Below are 13,878 nucleotides of genomic sequence, written 5' to 3'. Positions count from 1 at the left end.
TAAAGTTTAAAATGCTGAGAATTACAGTATAATTTAATCTTATCTAAAATACTTAGCTAGATATTGGACAGAAAGTACCATACTTGAGTCCTGGCCCCAGCTTTCTTGGCTATCAAAAAGAAATTATCTGAGGATGGCTTGCCTAGCTCTTTTAAAATTAGGCTGGGAAAGGAACTTCTCTGTTTATCTAAGAACTGTACTCTGAAAATGAATTTATTTCATGCTGTCCCATCTCCTCATCTATTTCCTTCCATCAATCCAACCAACAGCACACGTTAGACGGTGTTATTACTGTGCTTTTACCAAATGCTAATGGACCATTCGCTCTGACATTTCACACAAATACAATCTTTGGGAAGTACACTGGCAAATAGGATGGATGGCACATGGAAGATTTTTAGAGCAGTACTGACCCCTTTTAGTCAGCTAAGGGCTGCATTTGGCAAATTATCTGATTTCTTTGACTAATTTTGACAATCAGTCCATGTAATTTAGGCTTCAGAGTAATTTTTTTTCCTGCTTTAATGTGAAATACTCTTTTTGGTAGTCTGTAATCTAAATAGGAAAATTTCTCTTCATCACAGAAGGCAACCCATGTTCACACAACTGGTTTTCTAACTCCAAATAATACAGCTTTACTCCTAGTTATCAAAATGAACATTTTTTAAAGTGTGATGGGCTTGTAGAAATTGACACCAAACATTATCAGCCTGTCTACCTTTAGAATTCAAAAAAAGAAAAAGCACCCAAATTCTCTAGTAGTCATTTTTTTAAAAGCAGGTCAGCTCTTTTTTTTTTTTTTGAGACAGGGTCTTGCTCTGTCACCCAGGCTCAAGCACAATGGCACAATCACAGCTCACCTCCCAGGCACCAGCCCATCATTCTCCCACCTCAGCCTCCCAAGTAGCTGGGACCACAAGTGTGTGCCACCACACCTGGCTAATTTTTGTATTTTGCTGTAGAGATGGGGTTTTTGCCCTGTTGCTAAGGCTGGTCTTGATCTCCTGGGCCTAAGCAGTCCTCCTGCCTTGCCTCCCAAAGTGCTGGGCTTACAGAGTGCTGGGATTACAGGTGTGAGCCACCATGCCCAGCCTACCAACTGCTTTTAAGGAAGATAAAGTATCCTGCCAGGCTAAAGAGTTTAAGACGCATGTGCATGGGGAAGAAAAGAACAGCAGGAAATATTAGCACAGGGTTAGCTGTAGTTCTCTCTGAGTGATAGTTATTTTGTTTTCCTTTGATGATTTTTTCACATTTTATGAATGTTACAAATATATATTACTATTAGAAAAAAATTAGTAGACTTGTAATATAATTAGTGTATGGCAATTAATGAGAAGAAAGCCTCCTTTTTGTGGAAAATATCTCCCCTGAGTTATAAAGAAGATGTTTTAGAGTTCTGAATCTTGCTAATCTAAACAAATATGTTCCAAGAGAGAAAGCATTCATTCTTTTCCTAAACCGTTTCTATCATTTGACTTGATTCTGTTCTAGGGCTATAGTGCTGACATACCAAGAACACCTTGGAGTGACTTATTTAACCCTCTCAGAAGACCCTAGTCCTCGAGTCATTATCCACAACAGATGTCCAGTAACGATGCTTATAAAGGAAAATATTAAAGGTATGTTTTATACTATTGAATTTACATAATACAAAATGTGTATTTCTTTTTCTGGGGTTTTTTGATTTAGTAGTTTGTGACCCTGTGAAAAAAATGTTTAAATAAAATTATTAATCATCTCTTTTTGAGAAGTTTCTTTTTTTTCTAATCTCAATTAATTTTAATTTAAATAGCTGCCTGTGGCCAGCAGCTACTCTACTGCACAGCATGGATTTAAAATAATACTTCTGTCTGCTCTTTTTCTTTTTCTTTTAATACTTTAAGTTCTGGGGTACATGTGCAGAATGTGCAGTTTGTTACATAGGTATACACGTGGTGGTTTGCTGCATCCATCACCCCATCATCTACGTTAGGTATTTCTCCTAATGCTATCCCTCCCCTAGCCTCCTACCCCACTGCTGTTCCTCCCCAGCACCCCCACCTCCCTGTTCTCCCTCTCCTACCACCCCCACCCCCCAACAGGCCCTGGTGTGTGATGTTCCCCTCCCTGTGTCCATGTGTTTTCATTGTTCAACACCCATTTATGAGTGAGAGCATGCAGTGTTTGGTTTTCTGTTCTTCTGTCAGTTTGTGGAGAATGATGGTTTCCTGCTCCATCCATGTCCCTGCAAAGGACATGAACTCATCCTTTTTTATGGCTGTGTAGTATTCCATGGTGTATATGTGCCACATCTTCTTTATCTAGTCTATCATTGATGGGCATTTGGGTTGGTTCCAAGTCTTTGCTATTGTGAACAATGCTGCAAAAAACATATATGTGCATGTGTCTTTATAATAGAATGATTTCTAATCCTTTGGGTATATACCCAGTAATGGGATTGTTGGGTCAAATGGTATTTCTAGTTCTAGATCCTTGAAGAATGCCACATTATGTTTACTGTACCTAAGTTTCTGTCTTTAAGGGATAATTCTGTATATGCCTTTTTTTTAAAATTTCAGATATTCCAAAGTTTGAGGTTTATTGCAAAAAAATTCCCTCCGAGTGCTCCATTCATCATGAGCTGTATCATCAGATTTCCAGTTATCCAGACTGTAAGACCAAAGACTTACTTCCAAGCCTCCTTTTGAGAGTTGAACTGCTAGATGAAGTAACAACTGAGTGGAGTGATGCCGTCGACATCAACAGTCAGGGAACACAGGTCAGTGAGCATGAAAAGTGACTCAAAGAAAAATGCCCTTTTCTGAGGTTTTGTTCATTGCCTATTTTTAAACATAATTTTCTAAATGTTGACCATCTTTTCTCTTTGTGAGGGAGCTCGTGTATTCATTTTTATATCCTCATTAAGTTATAAATTCTCAAGCTCAAGGATGTATCTGCAAAGTAGACTAACAGCCATTGACTTGAGAGGAGCACTTAGTAAAAGCAGGCCCATCCTGGACCTCCTCCAAGGCCAAATGCAAATCAAATTATCAGGCTTGTTTAGTTAGAACATAGTTCAGCTGTCCAGATGTTAGTACGATCGTAATACCAATTCTCTTCTGTGTATTATTGGAATAATTATATATATTTTTTAATTAGTAATATATTTTAAAATTATGTATTTTATTAATGTATTTTATGTGTTATGTATTTATATATAAATTATGTATTTATATTATGTATTTTATAATTAGTAATTTTAAAATACATATATTTATCCTAATAGTACATAAAACTCCACAAATGTAAGTACTGTTTTAAAAACCTGAACAGATAAAATGTCCTGATTTGTTTCTGTCTTACTCTGCATGGTGGTGGTACTAATTTTGTTGAATATGGCATAAGAACTTAGCATTTCCTTTCTTCTGAACTTAAAATGTACCATTTGTTATTGTATAATTTAGTGGCGTTAAATATACTTACAGTGTTGTCTAGCCATCACTACTATTTCTGAAACTTCTTTATCATTTCAAACAGAAACTCTGTACCCACTGAGCAGTAATTCCCCATTCTCTCCTCCCCCAACCCCTGGTATCCTCTCTTCTTTGTCTCTGTCTCTATGAATTTTTCTGCTCTAAGTATCTCAGATAAGTAGAATCATAAAATATTCATCCTTTTGTGTCTGGCTTATTTCACCTAGCATAATGTTCTCAAGGTTCATTCATGTTTTAGCATAGATCAGAACTCCATTCGTTTTTATGAGTGGATAATATTATGTCATACTTTTTTAAAAAGTTTTTTCACATTTATTCATTTGGCCTTCACAACAAGCTTGTGAAGTAGGCTATTGTAATGGTTACAAGCCACGTAGTAAGTTATAAATGCATTTACAGTAATAATAATGGTTATCATTGAATAATCACTCCATGCAAAGCATTGTGCTAATCACTTTACATTCATTCTCATGTAACTAACCTTGACAACAGCCATACAAGTTAGGGGCCGTCATCTCCACAGAGGAGGAAGTAGAAACTAAGATCTCCAGAAGTACCTTGGTCTAATTTGCATGTAGTAGAAGCAAAAGGCCTGGAATGTCATCCAGACCTGCAGAACTGCAAAACTGGTACTCTGAGCACAATGCATGCTGTTTCCTTACCTGGAACTCCTTGCTGCCTGTTTTTCCCAGTCCTCTTGGCACATGCTTTCTCATCTCTCAAGATTTCATTAAAGCCCCTGTGGAGTATATTCGTGAAGTGTAGAATGAATGATCTGCTAAGAGAGAGAAGGAAAAAGGGAGGGGCCTGGGATGAGCAGTAGCTGTGGAAACTGGTGAAGGATCTGGCTGGAGACTGGGGAAGGGATGGCTGAGCAACCTAGAGGGCCATACTCACCTGCAGACCTGCATTTGTAGTGGCCACAAACTACCCAGGGGTGTGCTTTCTATCGGCTGTGCTCAAGGGCGGAACAGTGAAAACCTCTGGGATCTGTGCAGCCTCAGGAGATGTTCCCAGCCTCATTAATTTACAAAATAAATATTGCAAGCTTCTCAAGAGTCCCTGAACTCCCTGCATGGGTTTGAAGATTTTTGAAATCTTGCTTATATTTGACTAGGGAATTCTTTACAATATACATTCTTCCTGTCAAACCTTATTTTGGGGACTCCCATTCACTCTGAATTTCCTCAAAAATTTGTAGTCAGGGATACTTCAAAGCTAAGAGGAGGTGCTCTTTCCAACACCCTTATCATCCGTGGTCTGAGGACCCAGCAGTCTCATGTTCCCATTAATCTTTTAGGAGCTGTGTGCCATATGTCCTGCAGACCATGGTTTACTTCCTACTTTGGAGGAAGATTTGTTTCAGACTCTCACCGACATCTCCTCAGTAATATCCCAGGGCATATAAATCACTGGGGAGCAAAGAGAGCTGCATCCTTTGATGAAAGGAAGGAGCAGTCCTTCTGGAGGAGGGAGTTTGTCTTCCAGGAACCTTCTTCAGCCCTTGGTCCGTGAATTTCAAAGCTGACCTAAACAAGCAAAATTAAAACACCATAAAATACCATTATGCTGCAAGGAAGAAAGCTCCTTTAACTTTTTTCATTCAGGCCCTCTGCTTCTGTTGTATAGATAAGATAGTCTCATGTTGTAGAATTTTGAAATGTATCGCATGAGGAAATATTCTGAGTTGTATAATCTCAGAATATTTTTTGGACCAGCAGTTAACAAGAAGACCTATTAACACATAGGCTGCAGAATACTGATTGCCAAGGTGCTGTGGGTTTTCTGCAGTTGGATCCCTGGCTCACACCAGGTCAGAAGACACCTCATGGTTAGTCAGCCAGAGACCTAAAGGTGGCACCTGATGCTCATACCCATGATTTGATAGTGGGTGTTAGGCTGACTTTAGGGCAAAAACAGTCTTTAGGTGCTCAGTAAATAAAGGCATGAAAGTAAGTTTACACTGATAATTTCAAGTCATAATTTTGATCCTACAGGAAAATCGTTCAGACTCCTGTCATAGTGTATAGGATTTTAATTTCTCATACTTAGAAACTATTTTTGTCAGAATTAGGCAACATCATTTTGAAAAATTCAAAACAAGGAACAAAGAAAACCTAGTAGTTACCACCTAACCACCAGCAACATTGAGACGCCTGCTTTGTTCATTCAGTCAACAAATACTGAGTTTCCAATATGTGCCAGACATTATAACTTAGTACTGGGACTATGTAAAATATACTGAACAAAAATGGATCAGAGCCCTTGCCCTCAAGTGTACAGGTGGAAGAGGTAGATAATAAGCGTGATCCCATGGGTAGTTGTATTATAAGCACTGAGAAGAGCTATGCAGGAAAGGTACAGTTGTGCTATGTGGGTCTATAGCAGACTAGTTTGAGAAGCCAAGGAGGCTGTCGCTGAATGAGAGACTTTGCCTCTGTGTCTTCAAGATGAACAGGCACTCCCTAGACAAGAGAGTGGGAAATCTTCTAGGTAGAAAGAGCAGCGTGTTTGGAGCTTCAGTGTTCAGAGGGAACATGGTCATTTCAGGGAACTAAATGCCAGTGTGGCTGGCTGCAGTGCCACATGACAGAGGGTAAGAGAGGGAGGCAATGAGAGACCAAACCTGCCAAGGCTCTGTAGGTCCTATCAAGGATTTTGGTTTTTATCTTAAGAGTCTCGGGAAGTGATTGGATTGTTTGTGAAAAGTACTCACTGAGCCATTGAACTGCAAAAAATGAGTAGTTTGAACCCAAGAAAGTGAATTAAAATGATTCTTTTGCAGGTAAATTCCCTTCTAAAAAGATCCAGTAAATTCTCATGATCTTTGATTCTTAGCAGACATTGGTAGTTGGGTTAGTGTCACTGCTGTTTCTTTCCAAACTGATTGTTTTGTGGGGAGGAGAGAATGAAAGTCCTTCATGTTTCTACAGCGCTGTGCCATTTACCCAGCGTTTTCACAGGCACAGTCTCCATTCTTCCATTCATTTGTTCAGACTTTTACTGAGGACCTATCAGGTGCCAAACCCTTTGCCCTAAGTAAGGCATAATTCCCACCTTCAAGGACTTGAGTAACCAATAAATGCAGTAAAGAGAAGAGAAAGCCTTTGATCATACAGAAATTCTAAGATAGTCAGGGCAATAGTTTTTATGTTTATTTACTGGTGAGAGATTTGAGGCTTAAAGAGTAATCAGCTAGGTGACTTACAACTAAGCAGGAGCAAGCCGGAGCCTGGATCTTGTGCCCATGTGGTCCAGTCCAGTTTTTCCTACACCAGGCCCAGGCCGCTGCCTGTCCTCTGAAGTCTTGCCCTGGCTGCAAATACTGCTGCCTGAAAGTTCATCAAAACACAGGTTAGAAGAGATTTTCTAATGTCCTGTTTACCTAATACAAGAATCCCTTCCATGACATCTTACCCCAGAAGGCTCCCAGTGTAATAGTCATTACTTATCTAGCAGTGGCTATGAGAAATTTTCTTCTTGTATCAATCTGAAAACGATTACTCTGTAGCATCCGTTCATTCATCCTTGTTTTGTCCTCTGGGACATCACAGATTGTTTATTTCCCCTTAAATACAGCAATGCTACAATTATTTGAAGGCAGCTCCAACATCTTTGCTAAGTGTTCCCTGTCCAGGCCAAACATTTCTGGTTCCTTGAATCATTCCTTCAGTAAATGTGATTTCCAGACCCATCACCACAGTTACCCTTGTCTGAGCATCTAGCGTGTTATGTTCCCTTTTAAAAATCTGGCAGCCGGAATTACACACAGTATTCCAAATGTAGTCTAACCAGCTATTACCTCCCTATGCTTCCATTAATAAAGCAGAAGATCAAGTTGGCTTTTTATTAATCAGTTCAGACTGTTATTATTGAACTTGTGGTCAGCCGCGTCCCCCAGGTCTTTATCGTATGACTTACTATACAGTTGACTTTTTGAACCCGAAGACAGGACTTTACATTTATCCCAAGTCAATTAAGTCTTGTTGATATTGGCCTAGTCCAGCTTGTTGAAATCACTTTTTAAAAAATTGTGATGCTGTCATCTAACATATTAAGTATCCCTGGTAGCTTTATATCATCCATAGATGTGGTGAGCGTGCATTCTACATGTTCATCCAAGTCATTATAAATATGTTTAAGAGGACAAGTTCATGGTCTACATACTGCAGTGAATCACAAGAGACTTCCCCAATGCATGGGGTCAGTCAGCCAGACTCTCCTGTCACCTAGCCCATGTTTCTTAAATAAGAAAATGCCTCTCCAGTCACTTGTAAACCACATGGTATAAGGTAGTATCTACAAGATAAGTGCCTTGATGAACCAGGACTAAAATGTGTAATCATTCCATTTGGTGCAGACCCACAGAGGTAACCTTGAACACTAAAGCCTAAAGCAGCAGGTAGTAATTTGCAGAGTTACCTCTACCCTCCATTCAGGAATTTTTATAAAGAAAAGAAAAGCTGTCAATCCAAGCAAATGTCTGATTTATAAAATGTGAGGTATTTTGACTTCCTGCTCACATCGCTCATCCAGGGCAGAGTTGAACAGATACCAGCAAGTTGGTGCTGACTTCTGAATGTCTGCCAGGTGCCCTGGTCTAGAGTCTCCTATGTGGTTACAGCTTGTTCTGGCTGAGTCACAACTCTTTCCAAAGATGCTCAGGAGTTTCAAAAGTATACAGTAGGAAAAAATTACATCCAGAATATCCAGTTTTCTTTTCATCTCTATCCAATACTTTCTACCTTGATCAACTTAGAAATGCATCTTCCTTTCCTCTCTCGAATATCTAATTCATCTCATAGCTTTAGCTACTGCCTGTCACCAAGTCACTCCCGGACATTGATCTCTGGCCCCCACATTACTCCCAGCGTACAAATCTGTATTTCTGCCTACCCATTAGACATCTCAGCCTGAAAATCCTACAAGCACCTCAAATTCAACACATCTGAAAGCAAGATGATCATTTTTCTTACTGCAAGCCAGCTTCTTCTAGAGTCTCTGCATCAGTTAATGTCATCACTGTTTTCCCAGTACAAAAACTGTAAATAATAAGGATTCAAATAATATTGAATGCCTGTTTTATCTCAAGCTCTCTAAAGATATAGTCATTAGTTCCTGTCACATCCTTTAAAAGTAGATGTTACCCAAAGCTCAGAGATGTGAACTTGCTCAGGATAAATGATCCTGGGATTCAAACCTGGGACTGTCTGGCTTCCCAGCCTCCCTCTGCCTACTGCATCCCAGTGTCTTCCTTTCTTTCAGTTCCTCCACACATCCAGTAGGTCACCAGCTCCCATCAGAAACACCTCAGAAACGTCTCTGGAATCTGCCCCCTACCTCTGTGACGGGGGTCATCTCACAAATCCCCCTTCCCACTATAACCAGTGTTGTCTCACGAATCTGCCCCTTCCCTCTGTGACCAGGATCTGCTTCAGGCCTTTGGTTTATCATCTCTCTCCCAGATTTTAGCTATAGCCCCTTAATAGGTCTTTCCATTGTCAGCCTCTCCACTATCAAGTCTCTCTCCATAACTACCCCCAGATGGTTCTTAAAATATAGACTCCAGCCCAGAGAAGGGTACCTAGTCCACCAGGTCACTGAAAACAGACCTCTACCTGAGACCAAGCAGGCCTGGTCTCACTTCTGATCCCCCTCTGCAGGCCAGGGCTTAATCTCCTCTTCAAAGTCTTAAGTCTATAATTCTTACATAGCATGGCTTCCTACTTAAGATACTCTTTTACAAAGTACTTATATAGAGAGATCAGTAGTACATTTTAAATTTATTCCTTCCCAAAATGGGGGATGAAATTTTTTGTGGAAAATGACTTTTAGCCCAAAGTCAGCTGCACAAACAAAATGCGTAAGTAGCATATTTTCAGATCAGTTTAGACATATCAACTTGCAGCAGAAGATGAGGGTGATACTCTCTTCACCTTAAATGTTCAAAAGTAGGGAGGCTAGGTGCAGTGGCTCATGCCTATAATCCCAACAGTTCGGGAGGCCAAGGCAAGAGGATTGCTTGAGGCCACGAGTCTGAGACCAGCCTTGGCAACATAGCAAGAACCCTTATTTCTACAGAAATTTTTTTAAAAAAATCACCAAGTATGGTGGTGCATACCTGTAGTCCCAACTACTCAGGATGCTAAGGTAGGAGGATCACTTGAGCCCAGGAGCCGGAGGCTGCAGTGAGCTATGATCACACCATAACATTCCAGCCTGGTTGACAGAGCAAAACCTGTCTCTACTTTTTAAAAAACACACAAAAAAACTTCCCATTATTTTCTATGTCACCTTGTAATTGATTTACTTAGTAAAATTGTTATAATTTTAAAAAGTATTTTTTACATATAATCATTCAATTAAATATAACAGTACATAGAAAAGCATAAGTTATATTAAAATGCTTCTTGTTGTAATTGTGGTAGAAGATATTGTACTAAGTGGAAAGCAGTATCCAGGCCTCAGATAGTTTTCTTAGACCTAACATATGTACGGTAGAGCTTAGCATGGAGGCTCATGCCTGTAATCCCAGCACTTTGGGAGACCAAGACAGACTGCTTGAGCCCAGGAGTTTGAGACCAGCATGGACAACATAGCAAAAGCAGCTGGGCATGGCGGCAAATGCCTGTAATCCCAACTACTCAGGAGGCTGAAGTGAGAGGATCAACTGAGCCCAGGGAGGTGGAGGTTGCAGTGAGCCATGATCGTGCCACTACACTCCCCTGTCTCAAAAAATAAATATTATAATGTCTTACTGACGTGCTCTAACACAGATTCAAGTGGCAAAACAATGAGTCTCTTAGTATATGTCACCAAGAGCCTTCCACGCCACCCCACCTCACCCTACTAGTGAAATGATGAAAATAAAAAAGAATCAAAGGGTGGCATTGATCAGGACTGGCCAAGTTATGCTGTGAAGACAAACTGCTCAAAAAAAAAATCCCCCTGGCCATCAGTCATTTATTATTTTTCCCCCATACACAAAACAAATTTTCCCCCCAAGGTTGGAAGCAGTCACTCCGTCACACTTGAAGTCCAGCACTTCTGAGCAATGTTCAGTCTGGATGTGATGCCATTTGATCTAGAGACCTATGGACTTACCTGCTCCCCCTTTCCCTGCCATTTTATAGGACTGGATAGCAGTAACCCTTCCACTGTGGAAGGGGGAAGAATGAGAGACATACAGCAATCTCTTGCCTATGGCAATTCTCAATGTTTTCTGGGCACATATTGTGGGGTCTGTACCCTGGAAGCAAGAAATCAGCTTTCACTGAGCTCTGTTTCTGCTCTTACTGTTGTCCTTCAGGTTCCTGGCTCCACCCTCTGGGAGACCTTCCGTGGCCATCTGAAGCTTGTATTGCATCTCAAATAATCACAGTCTCTGTTAGTCCAGTTCCACAAGTGTATAGGGCAGTGGTAATTTCTCTACTCTTACCTATTCGATTCCAGAAAATTCCCTGTGCCAGTAACCACATCTATAGACCTTAAGACACATTTCTTTGCTAACTTGCTTCCTTCCTTTCTGGATTTAAGAGAGCTTTTATAGGAAAGTTATACCCTTGATCTACATTTTTTTCCAAGTCAACATAACAGTTAAGAAGTTTTTATGCAACAGTCTTGCATGTTCTTCACATGTACCCCAAAACCTAAAATGCAATAAAAAAATAAAATACACAACACACACACAGAACTGAAAAAAATTTTAGATTCAATTAAAATTTTCTACAGGAGAAAAAAAGAAAAAGTAGTTGTTTTTTTTTTTTGAGACGGAGTTTCGCTCTTGTTACCCAGGCTGGAGTGCAATGGCGCAATCTCGGCTCACCGCAACCTCCACCTCCTGGGTTCAGGCAATTCTCCTGCCTCAGCCTCCCGAGTAGCTGGGATTACAGGCACGCACCACCGTGCCCAGCTAATTTTTTGTAATTTTTAGTAGAGACGGGGTTTCACCATGTTGACCAGGATGGTCTCGATCTGTTGACCTGGTGATCCACCCGCCTCGGCCTCCCAAAGTGCTGGGATTACAGGCTTGAGCCACCGCGCCTGGCCGAAAAAGAAGTTTTAATAGTGAGTATGTTGCCTCTAGTCAGTCCTAAGGCTGAGTGTTAATCTGCCTTTGTGTTCAGAGGCTTTCTAATTTTAGACCTTGCTGTTTCAGGTTTTATCTTAGTCTGTTCTGACTGCTATAACAAAATACCTCAAACTGGTAGTTTATAAACAACAGAAACTTACTGTCACAGTTCTGGAGTCTAGGGAGTCCAACATCAAGGAACTGTCAGATTCAGTATCTGATGAGGACTCACTTCCTAGTCATGGATGAGCGTCTTTTCACTATAACCTCACAGGATGAAAGGAATGAGGGGCTTTCTCAGGTTTCTTTTAGAAGGACACTAATTGCATCCCAAAGGCCCTGCCTTCTAATATCATCACCTTTGGGTGCTAGAACTTCAGTATATGAATTTTGGGGGAACACAAACATTCAGACCATAGCAGGTTTAAAAATATTTCTAACTTTGGGCCGGGCGTGGTGGCTCACGCTGTAGTCCCAGGACTTTGGGAGGCTGAGGCAAGTGGATCAGGAGGTCAGGAGTTCAAGACCAGCCTGGCCAAGATGGTGAAACCCTATCTCTACTAAAAATACAAAAAATTAGCCAGGTGTGGTGGCGTGCACCTGTAGTCCCAGCTACTCGGGAGGCTGAGGCAGAGAATTGCTTAAACCTGGGAGGTGGAGTGCAGTGAGCAGAGACTGTGCCACTGCACCCCAGCCTGCGCAACAGAGTGAGACTCTGTCTAAAGAAAAAAAAAAATTCTAACTTTCAAGCTTCTAAATTTCTGGAATCTATTATCTTTGATTTTTATTTGCAGCCTGGCCAATTCTTTCCTGAGCTCATCTCTTCATAAAACAAAACATAGTAGTGTTCCAGACACAGGCAGCAGCAGCTGATACAACACCACTGATGTTTGGTTTTCAGACCTCATCTTCTAGAGCTGCAGATTTATCATTTTATGATATACCTCCCAAGTCATCTCAAGCAACAGTTTTACTGAATGTCTTACCACTTCAAAACATATATGCCCATTTTTATAGCTTTAAATATCTATTTCTACTGTCTGACCATTAAGCCAGGGTCTCATACTTTAGGATTTTGCTAGAACACTACTTTTGTCACCAATATCTATATTAATAGTATAAACTCAGTTATGCTGCCTATCATACATAAGCCTAGAACTTACTTCTTGTTCATGCTACATGCCTATTGTGTATCCTCAGGGGTTCTGTGCTACATGGTCACTCAGGGACCCAGATTGATAGAAAGTCCATTATCTGATATCTTCCCCCTTGTAACTAACCACCCCAAAACCTACTGGCTTAAAAGAAGAGCGATTAACAACTTCTCATGATTCTGAGGAGTTGGCCAGGTGACTTTTCTGCATGATGAGTCTGAGATCACTCATGCATCTGCATTCAGCTGGAGAGCTGGCTGAGGGATGGGTTCAGCTGGGAAGTCTGGGCATCTCCCTCACCATGCTGTCTGTCCTCCTTACGGAGGCTAGCACAGGCTTCCTCACAGGGTGGCAAGTGGGAAAACCCCAATAAGCAAGCTGTAGCAAGCTGCTTTTTTGCTGATGTCATGTTGGCTGAAGAAAGTCACATAGCCAAGCCCAATGTCAGTGTGGGAAGGTACTACACAAGGACATGGATACTGGGGTGTACAGTTCATTGATTATGCAACAGTCTTCTACAACTATCTAGAGCAGGAGTCAACAAGTATTTTTGTAAGATCTGAATTGTAAATATTTTAGGCTTTGCAGTTCATACGTTTTCCCAACTTCTCATTAGACAGAAATATATGTAAGTAAATGAGCATGTTCCAGTAAAGCCCTGTTCACAGTAGCAGGCAGTAGACCAGATTTGCCCCACCACTGAGCTGTGGAACATAAAACCTTCATTCTCTAGAAATCATACATTGTCAATTCTGCCTTTAGCCCATTGGCCAAAACTAGTCATAAGTCCATATATAACTGCAGGGGTTACAGGGAGTAAAATCCTACTCTGTTCCCGGAAGGAGAGAAGAGCTAGACATGTGTGGACACTAGAATTCGGTACAGCGGAAGCCACATTGAGATCATCTGCCTTGTCTTTATTGAGTACCTGGCACTGGTTGTAAGTACTAAAGGAAGCAGACACAAAACCAGTACCCTCATTGGAGCTTATGCAGAGTCCATAATGGTGAATACACTGAGAGGGAAAAGCATTTTATACACCTCTGCTCTGGAAATGTTAGTTATCATCTCATGCTTTGTGTGCTTGTCTTTTTCACCAACTGGGCTGTGAGCAATGCAAGGGTAGGATTGTATCTTCTCTCTGCCTGATTCAGTGACTAATCATTTGTAGACTCTT

At 40.8% G+C, this 13,878-nt stretch overlaps 1 protein-coding gene across 12 annotated transcripts in view; it reads left to right on the top strand.

The window, feature by feature from the left end:
- The window catches only part of VPS13B (vacuolar protein sorting 13 homolog B), an 822,207-nt gene that overhangs the window by 777,697 nt on the left and 30,632 nt on the right, over positions 1–13,878 (top strand). For all 12 annotated transcript variants that reach the window (XR_013528186.1, XM_017965662.4, XM_078353467.1 and 9 more), the window contains 2 exons: positions 1,495–1,622; positions 2,562–2,761. Coding sequence is in view for 11 of the 12 variants with exons in the window: in XM_017965662.4 (XP_017821151.4) it covers positions 1,495–1,622; positions 2,562–2,761 (328 nt within the window). In the remaining variant the exon portion in view is untranslated. The remainder of the gene's footprint in view (positions 1–1,494; positions 1,623–2,561; positions 2,762–13,878) is intronic.

This window comes from Callithrix jacchus, chromosome 16 (genome assembly GCF_049354715.1).
Source record: "Callithrix jacchus isolate 240 chromosome 16, calJac240_pri, whole genome shotgun sequence".
NCBI lineage: Eukaryota > Metazoa > Chordata > Mammalia > Primates > Cebidae > Callithrix > Callithrix jacchus.
Note: the sequence above shows the minus strand (reverse complement) of the source record. Positions and strands in the feature narration are given on the sequence as shown.